The sequence below is a fragment of the Pogona vitticeps genome, chromosome 13 (genome assembly GCF_051106095.1).
Source record: "Pogona vitticeps strain Pit_001003342236 chromosome 13, PviZW2.1, whole genome shotgun sequence".
NCBI lineage: Eukaryota > Metazoa > Chordata > Lepidosauria > Squamata > Agamidae > Pogona > Pogona vitticeps.
The window spans coordinates 5044756-5058846 of NC_135795.1; the positions used below are offsets into that span (position 1 = coordinate 5044756).

At 46.7% G+C, this 14091-nt stretch overlaps 2 protein-coding genes and 1 long non-coding RNA gene across 4 annotated transcripts in view; 1 reads left to right on the forward strand and 2 right to left on the reverse strand.

Annotated features, from left to right (window-relative positions):
- The window catches only part of LOC144584716 (uncharacterized), a 34624-nt gene extending 30229 nt beyond the window's left edge, over positions 1 to 4395 (reverse strand). Inside the window, exon 1 of the long non-coding RNA XR_013539143.1 lies at positions 4267 to 4395. This is a non-coding gene — a long non-coding RNA (uncharacterized LOC144584716). The remainder of the gene's footprint in view (positions 1 to 4266) is intronic.
- NLRC3 (NLR family CARD domain containing 3) overlaps positions 1 to 10825 on the forward strand; it is a 40895-nt gene extending 30070 nt beyond the window's left edge. Inside the window, 8 exon segments of the mRNA XM_078381497.1 lie at positions 1163 to 1246; positions 2125 to 2208; positions 4372 to 4455; positions 5813 to 5896; positions 6595 to 6678; positions 6887 to 6970; positions 7700 to 7783; positions 8610 to 10825. Coding sequence (XP_078237623.1) covers positions 1163 to 1246; positions 2125 to 2208; positions 4372 to 4455; positions 5813 to 5896; positions 6595 to 6678; positions 6887 to 6970; positions 7700 to 7783; positions 8610 to 8700 — 679 coding nt within the window. The 3' untranslated portion in view covers positions 8701 to 10825.
- Positions 9024 to 14091, reverse strand: part of CLUAP1 (clusterin associated protein 1) — a 49027-nt gene continuing 43959 nt past the window's right edge. Inside the window, exons 11-13 of one of the 2 annotated variants that reach the window (XM_072982498.2) lie at positions 13336 to 13391; positions 10962 to 11018; positions 9024 to 9454 (exon numbers count right to left, since the gene is read on the reverse strand). In XM_072982498.2, the coding sequence (XP_072838599.2) occupies positions 9302 to 9454; positions 10962 to 11018; positions 13336 to 13391 (266 nt within the window). In that variant the 3' untranslated portion in view covers positions 9024 to 9301. The remainder of the gene's footprint in view (positions 9455 to 10961; positions 11019 to 13335; positions 13392 to 14091) is intronic. The other variant, XM_072982499.2, reaches the window with a different exon arrangement.

Genomic DNA, 14091 nt, shown 5'->3' on the forward strand with positions numbered 1-14091 from the left:
AGTTGGTCCAGGACCTGCTTGTTGGCCATCCTGGCTGTCGAGGGTGTCTACACAGTAACATATTTTGAACAAATTAGTTTTCCCTCTTGCCAGCTTTCTTCACTATCCAGGCTTTGCGTCTATAATCAGGAAAAAAAAATAGGGTAGATCAGTGGTTCCCAACCTTGGGTAAACGAGGTGTTCTTGGACTGCAACTCCCAGAAACCCCTGCCACCACAGCTGGTGGTGAAGGCTTCTGGGAGCTGCAGTCTGAGAACATCTGGATGACTCAAGGTTGGGAACAGCTGAGGCCCTGGCCACCAATGACACATTCTTGCACCTGATGATCTTTTGCACACCCTACTAATAGCTTCTTATCCACAATATAGATTATGCATCAAGAGAATCAAGTATAGAGGCAAACTCGTTTCTTTTAAAAACAACCCATAGTTTCTCATGGATCCACACAGGATCCGTGTCTTTTGATTATAACTCACAAAAAGAGCTGGGCTGGGGTAACCATTTCTCGACCTTCCAAGCTGATTTTAAAAATGCACCAGCATTTCCTTGCCTTAGTGAGGGTGTTTAAGGTCTGGTGGTAAGGAACTGGTAGATTCCAGACATGGTTTAAAACCTGGATGGTGTTAGGGGTTTGGGGAATGGGGGGACACAGTTGGCTTCTGGACCATGACCGACTGGGGATTCTGGAAGTTGTAGTCCAATTTTCCTCCTTTTTTCAGACTTTGCAGTTAAGGGGGCGGGAAACTGCTATGCGTACGACCTGTACGTGGCAGGAAAATTACCACCAAGGATTGTGTAATACATTAAAAGTTATTTAAGTGGATCCCTTCCAGCTCTATAAGTCTATGGGTGCATAGGCCTTCCTTGTAACCACCAAATGACTGCTTGTCAAACAGCTACTGTTAAGATAAGAATAACATTGTACATGTTGGATTTCTGTCCTTTATCCATGCACCAAAGCACATGCATGCATATCTGTCTACCCAGGTAAGACTCCTTGCATTTGATGCTTGGGGCTGGCTGCTGTGAGACTTGCTAGTCATTAGGATGCAGAAGGCTCTATCGTTTCTAGCTGTCAAAGCCTATCCACTTGGGACCGTGTGGCGCATGAAGCATGGTGGATGGCAGAATATAACAATAGCTTTCTGCTTTGTGTTTTTAGCCTGAGAGAGAACTCCATAAGCAAAGATGGAGCCCGGGAGATCGCAAACGCCCTCCGAGTCAACAGCACCTTGAGGAATTTGGAGTGAGTCATTTGGCCTTTCAAAACATACATAGAGCCTCTTGGGTTATAACCTTTTGTCTCTCTTCAGTAGTCTTATGGACTGGCAGCGCAATAAGAACATGTGTACCTGAGCTGGTACTTTGGGACACAGATAGCGGTGCGGGATGCACGCCACGGGCTGGGCCGAAGTGCCTGAGGTGGGATGTTTGTGCTGCTAGTGGTAGGACTCTGTGGCACTTTGCCCCAGAGCCACTGATCTTGGTTGGCCTGTTGGAGTCCTACGGTTTAAATTCCCGACCTTTGCAGTTCAGAGTAAGGACACTGAAAAAGCAAAGTTAGCTCTGTGATCTTCAAGCAGAAGCAAAATTCTGGCTTGCGTAATGGTTTTATTGGATCACTGAGAAATTACCAGCAAGACGAGCATTCATGAATTCCACAATTCTTCTTGGGACGGAAGGTGGGTTTTGAACCATGGTTTGGTGTGGTCTGGGGACAGGGTGGTTCACTCCTTTTCCTGGAGTGACAACACAACAGACAGGCCCTTGCAAATCAGCTGGTTCCTGTTCCCGGCTTAGTCCACATGTTTTTGGTTCCTAATGTGGAGTTTGGGGGGCAGTAGATAACCAAGGAGGAACTTCAGAAGCCAGTGTGTGTAGAACACTAAGGGCTGTAAAGGAGAGCCTGCAAACGGGATGGTGTTGAGTTTTCAGAGAGAGACTTTTATCTGTTTCAGCAACAGCAGCAACAACCAAAAAAGTACAGTGACATTTTAAAGATGAACATGTTTATTTCCCATGTCAGTGACTGCAGTATTTTTTTTTAACATCTTGTTTGAACTCAGCTGCCAAGTCAACTCTGCCCCAAGTCAACTTTTCTTTTCCCCTGGATTTTGTTTCTAGTTTGGCTGCCAACCTGCTGCAGGATGAAGGGGTCCAGGTCATCGCGTTGGCACTGAAGGAGAACCGGGCACTCACGTCTCTGCAGTGAGTTTCATCGGAATAACCTGTGCTAGGACAGGAGGCCTTCTTCCGTGGCCCACTGAAAATCTAGAGCTGGGAATTTTTGCTTTCTTGTTCTTGTTGTTGTTAGCATAGCTGGCTGGGAGATTCTGGGAGTTGTGGTCCAAAATAATAACATTGCTCAGCTCCGGCCACAGCATATGCCAGGCAAACTTTTTATGTGCTGTCAAGGTGCCCCTGACTTAAGGTGACCCTATGAAGGAGCGATCTCCAAAATGTCCTGTCCTCAATTGCTCTTGCCCAGCTCTTGCAAACTCAAGCCTGTGCCTTCCTTTAGAGAATCAGCCCATCTCATATTGGGTCCTCCTCTTTTCCTGCTGCTTTCAACCTTTCCCAATGTTAGTGTCTTTTCCAGAGAATCCCGCCTTCTCAGGATGTGCCCAAAGTAGGGCAGCCTCAGTTTCAACATCTTTGCCTCCAGAGAGAGTTGAAGTTTCATTTGATCCAAGAGTGCAACTCACTGGCCATGTAAGGGAAGGGCCGAGGGCTAGAGAAATCTCCTGTTTTAACTGCCTGCTTAGGGCAGCAGAAATGGTGATCAAGTCCTTGATTGCCACAGTGGATGAGCTGAGTTACCACTTGTTGCCAATCAGGTTGTACTGAGACACAGAGATGTATCCCATTTACTCGGAGCAGGTGAATTCTAGAGTGTGCCCCATGGCTCTCTGCCAGGGGAAATGGCTGTCGATTTTAAGTGGACCCCAGTGAAGCGTTGATCACCCTTCCCCTGCCTCTTTTGCAGAATTTCACAGGAGCTCCAGAGATGGTCCTACATGAGAGCTTCAGATATCATTTGCTTGTGCTTCCACACTTCCTTTCATCTTTTGTCCCTGTGGAAAATACATTTGGGGGAAAAGCACCCAGGCCTTATAACTGCTAGTGCAGGAGCCCTGAATTCAAAAATGCCTGCATTTATGTTGTTTCTCATTTGAATTCAGTGGCCAGCCCCTAATAGGCACATCAGGATGGCATTACTATGGCACTTGCGGATTTGAAACGGAGAGCAAGTCTGCCTCCAAAGATTTGAAACTCTCTGTTGTTGTTGTTGTTGTTGTTGTTGTTGTTGTTGTTGTTGTTGTTGTTGTTGTTGGATGCTGCCTCTGAGGGTTTTGCAAAAACCTTGCAGGGTTTTTAAATAAGATCAAGGGCTCTGGGTTGCCCACTTCAGCTGTAGGTGGAGCAACTGGTCATGTGACTTTTGTGAATGGAATCCCAGACTCTTATGTTGTCACTATAAAGCCTTCCCTATCAGGAGAGGAGCTTTTCTGATTGTAGCCATTGAGAAGGCAGGTTGGAGGGAAGGGATGTGGCATATTTGACCTGTCTCCTTGTATTAAGAGCTGGCTTCCTGCCCACAGAAAGCTAGTGTGTCTGGGAAAAGGGATCCTGGTCTAAATTTGGATCCGTTGACAGATTCACTCAAGTATCATTCTTTGGAATTTCGTTTTAGTTGCAGAGTTCTGAATTTCTGTTAAAATTCCTTTTACTGCACAGTAGCCGTGTAGAGACTACAGAGGAGAACAGCTTCAAATTTCCCTGACAGTCCACCTCCTTCTCATTAACTGGCACTTAAGGTCTCAATAACTCACTCTCTGAGACATCTGTAGGAGAAAGAATAAAAGGTTTTCAGTACTTACAGCTGAGAATGTACCAACAACAAATGAACAAATACTGCTTCCAAGAAACTAAAGAGAGGGAAAGGAAGCCCTCACTAAAGAGGCAGGGCTGTCTGTGAATCCAGAGGGAATGACTGGTTAGTGCTGGATAGATTGACAGTCACCTCAGAAAAGTCCCTCCCAGTTTCTCAAACCTTTGACGGCATGCGAGGTTGCAAAGAAAACTCCAACAATATTTTCCCTGGGAAAGAAAGGGAGGCCTGGACTGTGCAATATAGCCATATTCTCGCTCATGTCTCCCCCACGTACCTCCTATGTCCCAAGCTTACATTATATTCAAAACATGGGTGGGTTCCGGTGCTTCTAGCCCATGCTCCATGGAGGGAAATGTTTACCTGAAACTGACCTTGTGTTCAGAAACGGTCCAGTCCAGGAGCAACGTGTCCCATGTGATAGTTCCACAAAGGTGGGTTCGGTTCTCACCGGATCTCCTCTGTCTTCTTCCCTCCAGCTTGCAGTGGAACTTCATTCAGTCGAAAGCAGCCAAGGCCCTCAGCCAAGCACTACAGGTCAACAAAAGTCTTGCCGTCCTGGAGTAAGTGCCTCTCTCTGTCCAGCGGGCCCTCAGTCAAAAGGTCGAGGCACCCAAGTGGAATGAGGTGCAAGGAATACTGAAGCCATCGTGTATATAGACTGTATAGCTTTGGAGAACAGGTCGGGTGGGTCCCTTCCATTGAATGCCCACCCGTGCGTATAAACTTGTGGTTGGCCTTTACTGAAGAGTCGCGCCCACCCACCTCCCGAGTGCCACAAAAAGGGCTTTCATGGCTAGAGAATCCACTTCAGAGTGGAATACCGCTGCGGCTCCTTCCAGCCAATCGCTTCCTTGAATTACAAATGTCTGTTGGCGCCGTCATCCATTTTGGCTTTGTTAAGCCGTTGCTTCTCTTGCGGAGTTCCCTTTTGAAATGCTTTATCCTGTGGCCAGAGGGTGGGAGTGGAGAAATCACTTCTTCCCTGCCCGTTTGGCCCTAGTCCGTTTTCTGCCTGAAGCGAAGGACACAAAGAGGCCTCTCCCCCCAATCCAGTTCCATACACAGAAGCCAAAATGCACAGTCTGTTGAGTCGTTCAGCACTGAAAGCAGGACGACATAAACCCTAGTTCAGTGGGGCTTCTGTGTGACTACCTCTCAAGTATTTGAAAAGTGCTATTTGGATCTGTCTTCTTTTCTCAAGGCTAAACATGCCCAGTTCTTTCAGCCTTTCCTGATAAGGCTTGGTTTCCAGTCCCCTGATCATCCTTGTCACCCTCCTCTGAATTTGCTCCTTCTTAAAGTGCAGTGTCCAGAACTGCCTTGGATAATTTTGGGTATGCAGTGTGGTGTAGTGGGTAGAGTGACAGAGTAGGGCTCGGGAAGCCTGGGTCCCGATCCCTAGTCAGCCATAGAAACTCACTGGGCTAAGTTGTGGAACATGTAAAACCACTCCCTAAATGCCCCACTAACCCTTGAAAGCCCTATTAGGGTCACTGCACGTCAGGACTGACTTAATGGCACATAACAACAAATGGTAACCTTTTACAGAAAATGTGTATTATCATAATAGTTTGGGATTGGGTTTCTTTTAGGTATTTCATGGTCCCACATAGTCTGATACCCTTGCGCATGAACCCAGTGCTAGCCACTAATTATGACGACTGTACATAAAATATTGCACAGCATCAGACGTTAAGTAGTTCTCAATTAAAGTTGCTGGGGAAAGGAGTTGTGGGATATTGGTGTGCCTTTTTGACATGGCCTCCCTCCATCACATAATGTTTGGCCAAAGGTCAGCCGGCCAGCTTCCTTCCTCTTGTTCAAGACACACCTTGCTGGTCTGTGGCTTGCCAGGCCTAGTCTGGGGGCCCCTGGGCTTTGCAGGGAGGTTGACCCCTCGGCCTTGCTTGGTTTCAGCTTACAGGAAAACGCCATCGGGGATGAAGGCGCCGGGGCCCTTGCTTCTGCCTTGAGGGTGAACTCAACCCTCACAGCTCTCTCGTAAGTCTCCACACTTACACACAAGGGGAGGGTGAGCGTCAGTGGGAAATGCATGCATGCAGGATGGGTTAGGGGTGGGGGTGGTCCGTACCTGTGAGCTAAAAGTGGCTCAAGGGAGCCGGGTCTATGCTTAAGTCTAGGGAAGAAGCAGCCACTTTCTCCAAACCTTTCCTGTTTGGGAAAGAAGAAAAGGGACAGCAATTTTCTAAAGATGTCCAGAGCTTCAAATCTGCTTTTAGCTCACATGCATGGCATGGAGGAGACTGGAGGGGAAAGACCAGAAGTCAGAAGGGTTAGAGGGGAACTTGAGACCTTTTAGAGGGGGAGGCAAGGCACGTCTCATGGAGGAGACCTGTAGAAGCAATTCTCCCCCCTGCATTGATTTGGAGCTCGACTCATTTGTCAACACTCTGTATGTTTGTGTATATAGTAGCTGGGATTGTTTTTGGAATCAAGAGTTTAACATTCATTTGGAAGGAGGATGTAGTTTGGGTGGTATACAAAGGCCTGTGAGAAATAAAATCCATCCATCGTCCCTCGCCTGTTATCTAGAGCTGATGGCAGTTGTCAGTGAACAGCTTCGCCTAACGGGAGGGCTGGACCGGCGGCACTCCTTGCCTGTTGTTCTTCGGGCAACATTGGTTGACCTAAACGTCTACACTGGTTGACCTAAACAACGACGTTCTATCCTGTTGCAGCCTTCAGGTGGCACAGATTGGCGAGAGCGGGGCCAAAGCTTTGGCGGATGCATTGGTGATCAACAAAAGCCTTGTGGTGCTAGAGTAAGTATCCTCCTATCTGCCCGACAAGTGTCTGTCTGAAGAGCAACGTTGTCATGAGTGCAGTTGTGCCATCTTGAAACTTAATAGGATCCCAGCCTGATTTCTTTATTCCTCTCTTTTTTTGCCTCTGGGGTCGGATGGCCAATTTGTGTTGCTTTGGGCATCAAACCAAACGAATAGTCTGAATCTTTTATGTTTTTCCTTCCAGCTTGAGGGGAAACGCCATCGGTCTAGCAGGAGCAAAGGCAATGGCCAGTGCCTTGAAAGTGAATCGCACCCTCTGCAGTCTGAAGTAAGTGGGGCAAAAGAGCAACGATACAGCGATGGGGCTCGACTCTCCTTGCCTTTGACGTAGAGAGAGGGTTTTTCCCATTTGAGCCCAGTTTCCGGTTTGAGAAGGCTTGCTTATTGGCCTGTGATAGTTGGCTGCTGTTCTGAAACACTAAACCACGTTCCCAAAACAAACGAGGCCATGTTGATCCACAAGAAGGAAAGAACATCCAGAATTCACAAATGTTCATAGCTGTAACGAGAGGGAATGGTGCACCGCTGTGTGCTGTCAAACCAGTTCTGACTTATGGTGACTCTTTTCAGGGTTTTCCATGGAGGGAACACTCAGAGGTGGTGCACCATTTCCTTTTGGGGGGCGGCAGCTCTGGGACTGTGCAGTTTGCCCAAGGTCACACAGGATGGCTCTTCTCCTAGGAGGCCCCAGTGGGGGAATCGAACTCCCAACCTCTGGCTATGCAGCCAGAGACCTAAACCACTGAGCTATCCAACCAGCTTTATTTATAGCTATTAAGAAAATGGCTCTTGTCCCCTCTCCTCCTACTCTCCAAGGAAATAGTGCATCAGTGTGATTACCGTCTTTTGAAAGTGATAATAGAACACACAAAAGTGTTTTTCTTGAGTGGGCCAAAGTGATGGCTATGTAATACAATTTCAGGGAAACCAAATGAATAAATGGAGCTGCTTTTAGATGTGAATTGGCTTAGACATACTTATTGTCTCCTCTTGACAGCCTGCAGGAGAATTCCCTGGGCATGGATGGAGCCATCTGCATTGCCACAGCTTTGACTGGAAGCCACAGCCTCACTTACATTAAGTAAGTAACTTTTCCATCAGTCAGTTTTAGTGTAGAAAGTAATGTCCCTGATACATTTTACATTTGACCAAGATATCATGGACATATTATTGTGCCTTCCATAATATTCACAGGTATAATTTAAAAAAAAAAACAATTCATTTCCTTGCATGTAAGAGCAGGCAATACCTTTGTTAGAACACTTAAAAAAAATCAAACAAACAGCAAGCTTTTGTGTGTCAAGTCCACTTCTTCAGGCTATGCATCAGTATTGGTGTGTAGCCTGAAGAAGTGGACTTAAGTCACGAAAAGCTTGCTGTTTGTTCAATTTTTTTCAGTGATCTAATAAAAACATCAGCTGCTTTTGCATTTGTGTAACTTTAAGGACCATACCGGCCTTTCCGTTACAATTTCCTTGAGATTCTGAGCCTTTTGCATTTGAAGAAGTAAGCTTCTGGCACGACAGCTATGGAGGAAAAGCTTGAAACACCAAGATTAGTGTCTGGCAAAATATTCAGAAGCCACAGTTAGGAATGTAAAAGTACCTCTCTCATGTAAGTTGTTTTTCCCTGAATCACACCTGCATATTGTTCCTAGCCTTGTTTTATATACACAGTTTCTGCCGTAGAGTGCTATATTCTTTAAAATCCCATCAGCAGTTCCTTCCTGCCCTTATTTCATATCAGGTCGTGATATGAATTTGTCCCATTCATATTATGATCTAAAATGAAAAACAAAGAAGGAACTGCAGGTGGGACACACACACACACACACACACACATACACACACACACACACACACGGCACCCAGTGACACTGTGCTAAAGAGGACTCTTCCCTTCCACAGTTTGCAGGGAAATCAAATCGGTGATTCAGGAGCCAAAGTGATTGCTGATGCGATTCGCACAAACGTCCCCAGTTGTGTGGTGAAGATGTAACGAGGACCCTTGCTGCTCCACACCCAAGGGGGTTTAGACCCCCCCCATACTAGATGCCCCATTGATGGAGCCACGTGCCAAAAGAAGAGGCCACCAAGCAGTGACGGGAAGCGGCAGCAGACAGAAGTCGCCAAGAGGCTCAAGCTGAAGACGTGGTGAGAGGAAGCCTCGGCACCCCATCAAGGCTTGCTTGGGTGGCTCAAGGATCTTGACAAGTGGCCAGAGTGTGGACGGTGTCCCTATTCCTGGCTGAAGGCATCTGTTAAAACTGTGGACAGTGCAGACAAGTATGAAGTGGACCCACAAAAAACGTTGCCAAGAAAGAAGATGGAAAAGGCATTTATTTGTGAAACACAGGAATGTATCCAGGATGACTCTGAATAAAACTGTACCGTATGCTAGGCAGACTGAGGCACGTTTAAGACAGAACTAATTCAGCAGCGGACTCTTGCTGGTGTTACAGGCTGGGATCCACAGAATATTTCCATGTATCCTCTGGCTGCAGAGTGTATCCCGTTGGACAAACAAGCAGGCATGTGTTAAACATCTCCTTAGCTTCTCTCTGCTTCCCAAGACTGGCGTCAGGAGAGTCTGTGGCTCCTCAGAAGTCGTTGTCACTCTCTTCCAGGGGTTCAGGTTTCCTGACTCTTCGGCTGGCCTTGTTGGGAGAGAGATCCAAGCTGTCATCTTCCAAGTCATCCTCATCATCTTCGTCATCATCATCCAGGTCTATTTCACTGTCCTCTGAGTCTTCCTGCAGGAACAGAACAACGTAGCTGGGTTTAAAATTAAAAAACAAACAAACCTACTCTGTCACTGAGGGCTAAGTGTAGGTAATGATCAGCCACATATAATTAAAACACTGAACTAAGGTAATAACACGGAGGAAAACTCAGCGAACCACTTCAGTTTTAACTATGTAACCTCTTGTAGGGCTCTACTGAGTAAGGTTATCTGCAGTGGCCAAGTGTTGTTAATTAAAAGGCTCCTTTTTTGACTGTGGGCATACATGACTTTGTGTCATTGTGTGTGAGTCATACACACCCCAAAGCTGAACAAGGAACTCTTTAATTAGCAGCAATCTGCTAGCAAATAGTGACATCATTTCCAGCACACCAGTGGAGCTCCACAGGACAATTAGAGGACATGATGTCTGCATCTGAGTTTCTAAAAAGTGTAAAGAACAGACAGCACCAACTCGGATTCAAAGTACAAGGGAACTTTCTCACAAAGCATCTTGAGGACATGAAGTGTTCCACAGGGAGACACAATGGGAAAGAGGAGATGTGAGAAAATAAGGCGGGCCCTTCGTGCTGTCTCATCAATCTTTGGCACTTCTTTCTCTGCTCTCACAAGTGGCTTCACGGCTGCTGATCCTTAGAACCATGGATTTTCCACGGCCATTTGGATTCCTCGAATGACTATTCTGAAGATACTGCAAGCATTTTATACACTGCTAGAGAATAAGAAATGAGGGGTGTTACGAACCTCACGAAGGTCACTGGGCTCAGATAAAGCACAAGTTTGTAAATAGCAGAATATGAAATAGGATCAGCTTGACTGATTTGATTTGCAACTCAGAAATGGGAGAATAAAAAGATAAAATATCTGAAGAGAGAATTAGTTTACCAGGAGTGATATATAACTTATTCTTCTCCCCCCCCCCCCCCGAGAAGTCTATATACGAGGACACTCAAATGACTTTGAAGTGTTAGGACATCTGCAGAAAACAAAAACTCTCATATGTCAGGGAAGGTTTCAGTGGAGCAAAATCTATGTATGGGCTTTTCGTCTTGATCCCCCGGTGTCTCGTCTGTCAGCAGGACCACATGCTGGTGCTGAGGAACAGGTAAAGGGTCACACCTTGACTTCACACTAAAAGGAATTGGCTTGCTTTTTAAACTACACCCCGTACACAGAGAGAAACAATAAATTTATCTCTAAGCACGCACAGCAAATATACTCCTCCCTTGCTCATAAAGTAGGAAGCCCTTATTTCTGGCATGGATTCTGTTCCAGCCTCAGTCCTCTCCCTTGTTATTAGATGATAAACGCAGTCCCCATTTCCCTTGCCTGCTACCGAAGAATCCAGTCATCACAATTATTAAAGCTTCTGCTGGCTTGCTAAGCGGGTGTTCGTCCCGTATACCTTACCCTTTGCGGCCGCAGCAAAACGAGACCACGGCAGAAGGCATGAAACATCACGGCCACGAGGGCATGAAATGGGGAGGAAAAGCAACATGGCTCAGAGGAGCACCCACCTTAGCCTTGGCTCTGGAGGCTCGGGGTTTACCGGCTCGGGCCTGGGGCGCCCCGACCTTTGGAGAAGGAGCCACAAGAGCGGGCAGAGGCAACGCGAGATGAGATGGCAGCAGGAAGAAATTAGAGAGAGAAATGAAACCAGCAAATCCAGCAGAAAGGAAGAAGCACTGCAGAAAGTAGGCCAGGCTCTCCCCCGCCCCCGCAACGAGGTAGGGAAAGGGGGCAGCTGAGCAGCCCGCTGGGGCGTTCTAAAGGAAGCAGCTCCTGGCTGGGGTGTAACTGAAGCAGACGGCTTGGAACGTGTACCTTTCTCGACGACACTTCCCGGAATCCTTTGGACGGGGCGGCTCCGGCGGTGCTCCCCGGCATTGCGGGAGCATCCAAAAGGCTGCCGGGCTGGGCCTTTCCATTTGCCACAGAGGCCACTTCCAGGCGGGAGTGGCATCGCCAGACCAGGCAGAGAAATGCCTTCTCGCGGACTACAGGAATAATGCTAGCTTTCTATAAAGCTGCTCTGCACGGTCCGTACCTGCCTTTTGCAACACAGGGACGGATGCACTTCACGTTGCTACACCTTCTTTCGTGGTGTAATGTCACAAAATACCAACAGAAAACTGTCTCACAAGAAAAAGAAACCTCAGGGTTTAGGGGGCCACATGTACTGTTGGAAAGGGACCAGAGGGAGTATCTGTGTCACGGTTGCAAACAGGCAGCTGCCAAGGGGGAGCAAGGTACAGCAGGCCTTCCTGGGAGAGCTGCCGGAAAACTGGCTCAAATTGTTTCTTTTCATGCAAGGATGGCCTTTATGCATACGCCTTTAAAATGTAATGGCCAAAATCCAATGGTAGAACGATTTTGGCTGAAGTATAACTTTGGAAATTATAGTGCTCAGGCAACCACTTTGTAAACATTCAGCCCAGGATCTTTTTTCAGTGTTTACACCTGCAGAAATCTTCTCATGGCAGAAGCTGCTGCAGCCGCCCATCTGGTGAGACGCTGGTCTCATGCCTAGTCATGTTCAGCTGTATCCTTGTCAGGAGAGGTGCAGCAGCTTCTGCAGCTGGAGTTTTTGGACGTATAAATACTAGGTAGGGTACTAGTCTCAACAGGATGCTTTGATCCTGAATTGTACGGTGTACAATTCAGCAGAACTCTGGGTTACTAAAACTTTACTGAAAGCAATGAGACTTAGGATAGCTGAAAGAATGCAGAAGTGTATTCAGGCCCCAAATTACAATAGGACACCCCTACCCCACCAGTAAGAATAAATAGCATTGTCTCTGGCTCCCTTGAGTGGCTAGTTCTGGCAAATTTTAAAAAAAGTTTTTCCTTTTAATATTTTGAAATCGTGGATACCGATCCTGTGGATACAGAGGTCCTACTGTATAAGGGTTGTATGGCTGCAGGAAGTTGAGATTTATCAAATAATATTTAGATTATGCAAATCATGTGATCTGTCCTTGAGGGGGGCTCAGGGGTTCCTTGTCCCCTGCCAGCGGCTGCTGTGAGATAAGAGCAGGAACAGGGAAATATGATCAATGTCATGGTTTAGCTAACAGTTAGTGGGAAGGCCCGGGGAAGAGACAGGTTACCAGCAGCTACCTTTCGCTCAGAACCCGGAATACTTTTAACTCCAAAACTAAAGGAACTGGCACATCCACAGAAGTCCAGATTATAAATGAGAGACGAAGTCTCAGGATGTAGAGAATAAAAACAAGGTCTTTATTCTTTAAACGGGCCATTAAAAAGCTCTGGCTCAATACTTTTGGCAAAGCCGCCTTCAGGAGCAAGCTCCTTTATATTCTCTGCACCTTTCTTTGGTCTGTAGCAGCTCCAAAACTAATTGGAAGTGTTGGTTTTGGAGCTATTATAGACCAAAGAAAGGTGCAGAGAATATAAAGGAGCCCGCTCCTGAAGGCGGCTTACCGAAATGTGTTCAGCCAGAGCTTTTTAACGACCCATTTAAAGAATAAAGATCTTGTTTCTATTCTCTACATCCTGAGACTTCCTCTCACATTTATAATCTATACTTTAACTCCAAACAGCCTAATTTCCTGGGGTCTCAGGCACAGAGTTTCAGCTAAGACTGATGAACATCCCCCAGGTACAGACGCCAGTCTTCCAAAATCTGTCAAAATGTGTCTAGTAAAACTAGTTGGAACAAAAATGGGACACAGGCATGGACAGAGGAAGGGGACAAAAAGGAGGACAGATGGGGGGGGAGAGGAAACTCAGAGAAAAAGAAGAAAGCCAGACACCGCCCCCCCCCCAAAAAAAGAGAAAGAAGTAAAGCAAGCATGACGGAGAGAACAGACCATCTACTGTGGAATGAAAAGTGTTTACCTGTTGTTGGTAGTGTCCTCTACTACTTACATCATCCTCCGTGTCTCCTCCTTGCATTGTCCCTACGATCCGCTTGCTCGGCCTCCCTGTCGTAGAGAAAGAAAGAGAACCTGTAAGAATGTGGCCGCCTACATTTCTTGGGAAACAAGACAAGATTTGTTTTTTTCCAGCGAGGTGAAAGACAGTCTAAGACAGGTGCCTGGTATTCACGTTTGTTCTCTGGCCTCCCTGCTCGTATGGTCTGTGCATTTTTAAAAAATTTGTTTGTTTTGGGTAGTAACTCAAAAAACATTTCAGCTAGAGTTGGAGTAAAGCAGGAAGGGTGTGGGCACCACATGCGGCGACCCCATTCCACCCTCCTTCAATGCTGTGGCTTCCCAGTCCCATAACAATCTCTTTAAAATATGACATTAGACTTATAGAAAGATTAGACGGGCTGGAAGACATCCCACCCACACCCGCATGTGGGCTTTAAGAGGTTGCCTGAGGAGGTATTTGTGGAGCAACACTAAAGCCGCCCGAGCTTTACTCTCAAGGCCTTGTTGAATAAAAGGAACAATCCGTAGGTATTTTCTCCAATGAGCCAAAGGAAGGAAAGAGAGCTCCAGTTCTGAGTTCCTGAGCAGTTTCCATCGATGAGGATGATGACAGTTTCCTAGGAGAATATATCTGTGAAGGCTCTCAGTCCTCCAGGTGAGGTTCTCTGGAAGTTGAGTCATGGCAACTGGGCTTCTTTCTTATTAGGTTGAAATGTTCTGTTACTCCTCCAAGTGGCTTCTTCAGTCT